The sequence below is a fragment of the Mus caroli genome, chromosome 9 (assembly GCF_900094665.2).
Source record: "Mus caroli chromosome 9, CAROLI_EIJ_v1.1, whole genome shotgun sequence".
In the NCBI taxonomy this organism is placed as follows: domain Eukaryota; kingdom Metazoa; phylum Chordata; class Mammalia; order Rodentia; family Muridae; genus Mus; species Mus caroli.
This window is the reverse complement of record NC_034578.1, coordinates 91,242,268-91,252,022: the sequence shown is the minus strand read 5'-3', so window position 1 is coordinate 91,252,022 and position 9,755 is coordinate 91,242,268. Positions and strand designations below refer to the sequence as shown.

Below are 9,755 nucleotides of genomic sequence, written 5' to 3'. Positions count from 1 at the left end.
TTTACTATGCACTAGGCATTGTGCTTTTTAAACTTTTAGTTTGATGTGTATGAGTGTTTTGTCTGTGTATGTCTTGTGTGTCATGTGTTTGCCTGGTGCTGGTGGAGGCNAGCAGAGGGTGTCAGATACCCCTTGGACTGGAGTTACAGCCAGTTGTGAGCCACCAGGTAGGTGTTGGGAATCAAACCAAGATCCTATGGAGGAGCAACCAGTGCTCTTAACTGCTGAGCCATCTCTCTAACTGAACTAAATGCTATCCATGCAATAATGTAACACCTAACATAGCTCTATAAGGGAATAATACAATTCATATGTACAGATAAGGAAACCCAGGAACAAATAGGATAACCAGCAAGACCTAGGCCATACAGCTGGGACATAAATGTTTAGGGAATCCAGGGCTCATAACAGAATTCCTCAAAGCCTCATGGCTTAAAACAATCTGCTCTCTCCTGTTGTAATACTGTGGACTCGCTGGCCTCAGGGAGATGGGTCTCGCTTGANTTCTCTCCTTCATTATGACAAGCTGGCAGAAAACAGTCTTCTCAAAGCCTGGACCTCCTAGATGGCTTTCTCAATAATAGGTCCGAGAAGCCAGCTTTAAAGACCACTGCTGGGGGTGCTGTTTGACCATCTCGCTATGGACATCCTCACAGAATGATGGTCCTTACAAAGTATCTTAGGTTATCTGGGGTGCATATGCATGTGTGTGTGTGTGCACAAGCAAATGCACATGTATGTGGGGGGTATGTACGTATATAGGTGCATACTTGTATGGAAGTCAGGCCAACATCTAAGTATCTTCCTTAATCTCTCACTGAACCTGGACCTCACCGAGTAGTCTAGGCTGATTGGCCAGTGAGCTCCAAGGGGCCTCCTTTCTCTGCCCACCCTGTGATGGGATTAAACAGGATGACACCCAGGATTTTTATTTTAACTTGAGTGACAAATAAATGCACTCGGGCTCTCCTGATTGCAGGTNAGCACTTTACTGAATAAACCATCTCCTCAGATCTAAAATGCACTTGGAATCTTTTTTTTTTTTTGAGAGAGGGGGTCTTAGGTAGCTCAGGTTGACCCCAAATTCACTATATAGCCTAGGTTATCTTCAATTTTACCATCCTACTGCCCCAGACTCCTTGGTGCTGAGCCCATAGCCATATGCCACCATGCCCTGGGCTCTAGAATATACATTTTTAAAAACCAAGGAGGAACTGGGGGGTGTAGTCAGTGACTCTTGGTTTGATGCCCAGCATAGAGAANAGAAAAAAAAAAGGAAAGGGTAAGAGAGGGAGGAAGGAAAAAGAAGGGAGGAGAAAGGAAAGGAAGGGGGAAGGAGAGGGGAGGGTAAAAGGGAAGAAAAGACAAAGAACTTAGGCAAAAGCCAAAACGTTTTCTGCTCACCCCTGGGGGACACCGGGAAACCAGGAGGCATGGCAACGGAGGCCATTTTTGTAGACTCCAAGTACAGGGCTGGATATGTACCCAGCAGACTGACTCCAGAAACTATGACTTAGACACTAGGACGTGATGTGTCTTCACTGGGAATCCCTGGATAATGGTTTTAGCTGGTTTGTGTAACTAGGAGCTTGTTTGATGATTTGTACTGCCAAAGAAGGGTAAAGTCTTCATCTGTAAAGACAGAAATGCACTCGCCATGTCTTTAGTGTAGTCCTGGGGTAGAAGCCAGGACCTTGCACATGATAGGCAAGTGCCTTTCCATTGAGCTCAGCCCTATCTCGTGGGTTTCGCTGGCAGTCCTTTCTCTTCTTCTAAATACCCAATCTCAAAGTCACGAGGAATCTTCAGTTGGTGCTAGGGTGGGAGCGGGCCAGGAAGGGAGGCTTGGAGGCACTTCTGTGGGTGAAATCTTATGAAAGATCGTATTTTAAATGAAGAAAGGACACAGTGAGCAGTTTCCCATGGGACTCCGCCATGCCCCAAGGGATTAGCGTGTAGCTTGAAACCAGTTGGCTTGCAGGCAAGTTCTACACAAACNCCACATTTTTATTCCTTTTCACAGCCCCGGAGAAGCGGTTTTAAAAGATCAACATCACCTCTAGCACTGTGCCAAGGGGCCTTCTATCTAATACCCACTTCATCCCTCANATCGACCAAGGTGCCAGCTTCAGGAACTTCACCACAGACCTAGCAAATGTGTAAACAGGGATGAAAGCTCGCGTCAATAGGACTCTCCAATGCTTATTCTTCTAGGCTCCAAGGAATGCCACACAAACAACCCACCATTTTGACCCCTGTTCACTATGCCTCGCCCTGCTTCTATTCAGGGGTGTGATTTCTCAACCATCATTAAAGTTCAGCACCAGATGGGTACATCATGAGCAATATTGGTGAATTAATGATTTAGAATTCCTTCAGAGGAGGTCAGTGGTAGCCCAGACATTTTAGCAAGTCCATGTCTAGCAGTCAGACCCTACCATCTATTTCGGGGGCTACCTAATATTAAAACAGTCATAGGCTTCTACGTGCCGTTCCTCCTCTCAGTCTGGACTGGTAATAGCCTNTCTTTGATGAACTCTCTTGCCTTGCCCTTGATTGACATTTGGAAAGCACTATTTGGCCATGCACAGTGTTCAAGAGTGAACATTTGATGGGGGCACCTANGGTGTGGTGGGGAAGGAAGGTGATATTTAGTGGCAGGACTTATGGTTTAGGAAGCTTCAATTCTGATTCTACACTGCCCTAAGTTTCCTGCTTATTCCAGATGTCTACACTCGTTATCCAAGACTTACTTTTCATGAGCTAATAAATAATGTATTTGAAGAAAACACTTGGGGTCCNTCCCCCCCCCTCGCCCCGCCAAGTTCCTAGAGTAAGAAATTCAAAGATAGCCAGTGTAATTGCACTGTTGAGGTGTGCACATGTGAGGGCAATTGACAATTTCCTAGGATGTTCCTCAGGCTCAAGGGACAGCAATCCGTATGCATAACATCTCTGTGTGAAGAACATGGCACAACAGCCATCCATCTGCAAGCCACACCCAACTCTAAGGACATGGAAGGAACTGTGTGGAAAGGACTCTAAGGGACTGTAAAGCCTCTAAGACTGCATTCATCAAACAAGANACAGCAAAGGAGCCCACTCTCTTCCACTGATAGCTTTTAAGGAATTTGCAAAGTCATCACGGACCAATTTGCCACTGGGTTCATGTCATCAATTGAACTGGTCACAAGCAAGGGATATGAAAGTAAATTTCTCAGCCCTGCTAATAATACATTTAAAAAAATCCTTCCTGGGTGTTTACCTTTATTAAATGCCTTCTCCATTGGCAACATTGTTATCAAAGAATTTCTGTCAAAAAAGAAAACCATGAAGACTTCATTTCCATGTTTCCCCTGTCTGTTCATTAAGCCTTTCTAAAGGCATCGGATTGAAAACAGCCCTAAAAATACAGGCAGAATAAATAAGTGTATTTATAAAACATCGTGTATCCAATCAATGAAAACATACTTAATTTCCATGTGAAAGAGGAAAGAAAAACAAAATTAAAAGAGGCAAAAGAAGCCCTCAAAAGCAAGCAGAAAACTAAACTAATTTAGAAAAAGTGAACTGGGGCCCCAGTGGGAAAGTGCTACCCACTTGCTTATTTATTTAGGATTTATATTTGTCCTCCCAAAAGGACTGTAGGCAACAGGGAAGCTTTGTACTCCTAGTGTCTTAATGATTGAACCCTAGCTAGAGGAATTTGTCTACAGTAAGACGCTTAAGCGTTCTGAACAGGGTAAGCTTTCTGAATTACAAACTATCGGTTTAAAAGCCTGGTCTGGACTCAGTCAGAGAAGATGCACCTAACCCTCAAGAGACTTGGGAACCCAGGAAGTGTGGAGGTCTGGTGGGGTGGAGGTGGGATGGGGACCTCCTCTTGAGGGGGAAGCTGGGGGACGGAGGTGTGGGATGTGGAACAGTCGGAGGGTGGACCGGGAGGGGGATAAAGTCTGAACTATAAAAAAAAGGTTAAAGAATAAAAATAAAAATAAATAAAAATAAAAAGCAAGACAAGTAACAATTGCAATGTCCTTAGCCCAGGCTTATGGTTCTCAAGCTTGTATGAAGATGCAAACAAGTCCTACTAATCGCCCGCATCCATACTTTTCTTTGATGTAAATCATATCCAACTTTAGCATTGGTTAAAATTATTATTCAGGTGGCTAAATGATTACTATTCAGGTTCCTATAAGAGAAATGTATATATTCATTAAAAATATAGTTAAAATTAGAAGTCTCCATATAATGTTAAATATCCTATGTGCAGTCAAAAGCCAGGAAATACGAGGTTAAGGCCAAAATTCCATTCTTCTATCAACCCTGAGGCTATTCCAGACAAATAATAGTTAAGTAATTTTAGAACCCTTTCCTTACCCTTAGGTATAATTAACTGACTTAAATGCTGAGTTCCTGCCCAAATTAATGATTTGTTTTCTCAAATTATATACCTACCACTGGTATTCTAGAACATCACTATATATTTCAAACACACTCGACCTCACCGCCATTGCTGCCAATTTTCTTCTCGTTAACCGTATAAAAGTTGTTTAGAAGACACAAACCCCAAGCCCACTTTAATGTATAAATTCTTTAAGCAGGTTGTGAACGCCATTTAGATTTAATCAGGCTTCTAGAATGGTAGACTCAGTATGATGACTTTAACATACAATAAGTCATAAGATTACCCACAAGGCAATGGTACAGAAATACCTCTCTAGGGCTCACTATTATTCATTTATAGAAACAACCGAGGCATATATAAAATAAACCTGTGAATCCAAAACCTTACAAAGAACGCTTCAAAATCTGCAATACGTAAAGCTACTTAAGAGTGAGCAACAAAATGATTACTCAACATTCCTATCACCGAGTCTCTTCTCTCCTTCTTACCAGATCCAACTCTCTGAGGATGACTGTACCCAAAGGGCGGCACAATGGAGCACCTACGTATACAAGTGACTCAGCGAATTGTGGTGAATGCTTATACAAGAGCTAAGTACGTGCACAACTAATTGTATTGCTGTGTCTGTAACACAAGGAGTCTTTTCATGGGATTAGGCAAGATGCAAATTCTATTTAGTTTGGTGCTCTCGCGCAAACACACACACACACACACACAGAGGGGGGGGGGGATCTCACTATATAGACCAGGCTGACTCCCAATTTACAGCGCTCCTCCTACCTCTGGGATTACAGATGTTAGCAACCACACCCAGCTAAAATGTTACCCAAGTTCTTGAGATAGCAATTCCTCTACCCATGAGTGAAAAGGGTAAACTAATGTCTGCCTCAACCAGCTCAGAGAATTAGATGCAAATGAATAAAGTGGGTCAATGTATGTGAAGGCCTGCCGAGAACTACACATTAACACCTTAGCAGCATGAGTTGCATGTTAAGTATATTAAATGCTCCTAGGTAGAATAAAACAGTAGCCGATGGACAGCAGGGCAGGCATTGCTAGGCAGCTCAGGGTCTCTATGCAGAAGAAACATAGGTAAACTGCTTTGTTTTATTCCCAACTCAGATTTGTGCTGAAATTAATTTAAAACCTCAGTTCCTGGCTGATTTCAATACCCTTCAAACTTTTATATATATATATATATATATATATAAATGAAGCAATTACAAACCCATTGTTATCTCTGTAGCATCACCTCCTTTCTGCATTCCAATTCTCTGCTGGATTTTAAGTTCAGCAACTAATTTTAAACGCTATTCCTATATACCTTCTAGATTTCCCAATAGGCTCTGGGCTTCAAGTTTCCTGTAATTTATAGTTTCTGTAAGCAAAGCCTCAGCTGTTCTTCCTGGCCACCCACACCAATTATTCCTCAAGTCAAACTNTGAGGGAGCCACTTTTACAGCCGACTTTTCTAGAAAAGAGAGAAATTGTTTCTAGTAATCATCAGGTTCTATCTTTAATTCCACCATGGGAGTTATAAAATGAACAAGTAAGCTGAAAATCTCAAGGACTATTGCATCAGTGGGTCCAGGTTTGCGCTGAAGTTATCCTGAAGTTATTAATGGGCTGGTGATGTGGATGTCGGGGCTGGTGGGCAGCTAGAACTGCAGAGAGTTGGGTGGGCTTTATCTCAGAGGCCACTCAGAGCCAGGCTCACACCTCAGACTCATCTTCTCCAGCTCACACCACTTCTAACATCATCTAGGCTTGACTAGGAGGATGCTGGAAAGGTTTTTGGCCTATGTCCTAGTGAAGCACTGAGCTCACCACACTGGCCGAGACCCTGCAGACAGGTTTACTGCTACACTACTACTTCCTTTGAGGATCTCAGATGCCTCCCATCATCCCCTGCATGTTGTCTCAAANGAGTACTGTTACCAAGTGTGGTGGTAGCGTGCCAAGGTCTGGAGTTTCAAGTTTTGCTGCCAGGGCTTGGTGCACCGCTCTCATGCTTCAATATGGAGGGAAGAGGTTGACTACACCCCAGTCTCATTATGTCACATCAGCTTGGAAGATTAATTTCCACTTTTCAAAGGACCTTAGTTGTTAAAATCATACTCAATTCTTGTCCCTTACCATAGACATNAGGACTATGTCATCTAATGCAGACATCTGTGTGGGTAACTTNCTGTAGAGTTAACTTCTACAGGAAGTTAAGAAACACTCAGTCTTCTCATGGATTACCTAATACTGAACTGTTTCCTAACTCTCAAATCCTCTGATTTAATGTCTAGCCATGCATTTTTTAAGAACGTGCTCAGCCAAATTAATTACTAAGACCTAGTCAACTAAGNCCACCACAAGTTGACAGAATGATAAGGGCGACTTAACAGGATTAAGTCATCAGCTGTGGTGGCCTAGTATCAGCTTCCCCATTGACAGGGCAGGAGTACAACTAAGTAGTCAGGAGCATTTCCATCTGCAATGTCTTTACACATCCCTAGATAAACTAATCCCTAGAATTCTCTGGAACTGTGCAAAGGACACAGACACAGATACACACACACACATACAGAGAGAGAGAGAGCCATTAAGCACTTAAAAGGTGGCTATATGATTAGGAAATGAAAGTTGGTTAATTTAAATAATCAGAGAAGACAATGTGCTGAACAGCCCTGTCATATAAGAAGTTGCTGTTAAAATTTAATATCCTAGACTAGAGGCTGGAAATGTACTTCAGTTCTACATCAGCTGAGCTCCAGGGAGCATCCAGGTTTTCAGTACCAGATTGAGACTGCTAAGGTATCTGGCTTAGTTGACCTTAAAACACACACACACACACACACACACACACACACACACACACACATTAGTGGTTTCATTCCTTCTGGGAACCCTGTATAATACAACTGGCTTTGAGAAAGTCTCTCTGGACTGCCTTGGGTAGTCACCCAAGAGGACATCCCTGCCCAGGACAGGAGCCACAAAGGGCACGTGGGCCTCTCAGCTGGAACCACAGCATCCTAACTGCATGCTTGTCTGCCTAAGAAACACCAGAAGGTAGCAGATGACATATTTCTTCATCTTTGCCCTCCCAACCTCTTCGAGTCCAGGGCTCTCTACGCAGGCTTTTGGTTGGCTTCAGCTCCATTACGATCCTCGGCTTCAACTTCCTGTCCAGACAATGGTCTTTGTTCCTTCTGTCCCAGCCTCCTTGAGTTATTAAGGCAATTAAACCCGTTCCCCACCCTACCACTTAACACTCCACACTCACTCCACCACCACACCCCTATGCCTGTTTTTTGGGTTTTGTTTTCTTTTCTTTTTTTCTTTTTTTTCTTTTGGCAACTGCATTTCCTCTGAGGCAAAGCTCCCTCTAGTCCAGAAACCCCTCCCAGTGGACACACCCCTCCCTAGTCTGATGCCACAGCAACGTGACTACTAAGTCCTCCAATACACAACCAACCATGGTGTTTGACTTGCNAGGCACANGATGACTCTTTTTGACCTTGCAGCTGAGTCACAATTAAACCACAATTACAATAAGAAACCAAGTCTCTTTACATTTGTTCCCCAGCCTTTTGTCACATTTATTAGCATCAGTGTTTCAAAGCTGTTTCTGCAACGTAGTCTCCCCTAGCTCCACGTGCTATGATAGAATGAAATCTATATCCATTCACTAGAATTTTACAAGAGGACATCAAGGCACACAAAAAAGCAATGTTTTATATTATGGAGGGGTCCTTCTCTCAAATCTGCCTGCCAAACTCAAATCTTCACTACAGGTAAAGTTGGGCTTATCAAACCAATGTCTCTGACTAATTNGCTTGACCTCAGCTTTCCTACATAAAGTAGAGGATATAATGATCAAAGTGATTCTGCAGGTTCGCTGAGATGCTTGTTAATCACCTGGCATGGTTAAGTGTCTGGCACACAGTCCTTCAAATGTGATCTGAGGCTGGGTATGTAGCTCAATGGTAGAGCACTTATCTAGCATGTGTGGGGCTCTGGGTTCAGTCCACAGCAACAGAAAACACATACGTGCAATGAATCATAACTGACTGAATACTTTTGGTTACCAAATAACTTCCCAGGAACAACAAGAAAATAAAGATAGCAACAAAAGTTATAGACTTTTATTTTCATGAATTATGTCTGTATCTGGTTTCCTGCCTTGACTANCGCTAATACAGCCCACAGTGAGCACCATGGGTATTTTATTAAGCCCTCATAACTAGCGTCCTCCATNCTTAGATGGCCTTTAGTGGTGGTTCCTAAGAAGGGAGAGTAACTGGCAGCAATGGTGGTAACTGTTGTTCTTTTTCTCCGGAGTATGAAGTAGTCAAAACTGCTTTGATCGTTTATTTCCCACCGGGAGTTGTGTGGGCATGAACAGCATCTAACTTTCAATGGTGTTTACACCAGACCTCTAACTAGAAACAGCCTTAATCAGGAATTCAAAATGACTCAATCGAGTCAGGCACGAGTTGTCAGAAACTCATGCTTGANGGGTTTCTTCCTTCAACCATCATCTTGAGCCCTCTCTAATCGCTATTGCAGGACACCCCCAGGTCTCTTAATAAACCTCCCAGATAGCTGAAGTAAAACCAGCATTTCACGTTTCCGGAATCTGCCACTAACCCAAATCCTGACACCAGATGCAAATGGCATCAGTGTGCACTGTTTCCAGTACCCACGTCCAGAAGAACACCTTTAAAATAAATGCTTACTGTGATTTTCCAAGTACATTTGCTATTCGGAGGGTACATTCCAGGAAAACCTTCACTGCCAATAAATCCAGACTCTCCGGTAAGAATGCCACCACATGTGAAAACAGGTCTGCGAAAATAAGAGAGAGAACGCTTACATTGATCTGCAGTCTAACAATCTAATGTTAATTCCAAAAAGGCATACGTGCTGATATAAACGAGTTAATGTTGTTTAATAAAATCTTTCACCAGAGAAAAGATTTGAATGCTTGCCATCTCTTAGAATATTTAAATTATAGCCCGATAACGCACTCGCCCAAATTCATCATTAAGACAGATCATATACGTGCATCTATAGTAAAATATCCCACTCAAAAAGCTATATAAAAATTGAATGAGTTAACGGGAGAGAGTGGGAGAGGTATTGAGAGTCACTCTGGCAGAGCTGCTTGGTTTNNNAGACATGGTAAANATTAAGTTTGTCTCCAGATTTAGAGACAGGCCTTGTTTTTTCCCCTTTCTGGAAAACTTGGGTGTCTCAGCGCGCCCCACCCCGCGCCCCGGGAAAAGGGGAGGCAGCCGCGGCTGGAGGTGATGCAGGAGTTAGCCATCCTGTAGGTGCCTCTGGCCTGGCACTA

General features: G+C 43.0%; 1 protein-coding gene across 1 annotated transcript in view; it reads right to left on the bottom strand.

The window, feature by feature from the left end:
* The window catches only part of Pcolce2 (procollagen C-endopeptidase enhancer 2), an 80,988-nt gene that overhangs the window by 49,165 nt on the left and 22,068 nt on the right, over positions 1–9,755 (bottom strand). Inside the window, exon 2 of the mRNA XM_029481982.1 lies at positions 9,139–9,247. Within this exon, the coding sequence (XP_029337842.1) occupies positions 9,139–9,247 (109 nt within the window). The remainder of the gene's footprint in view (positions 1–9,138; positions 9,248–9,755) is intronic.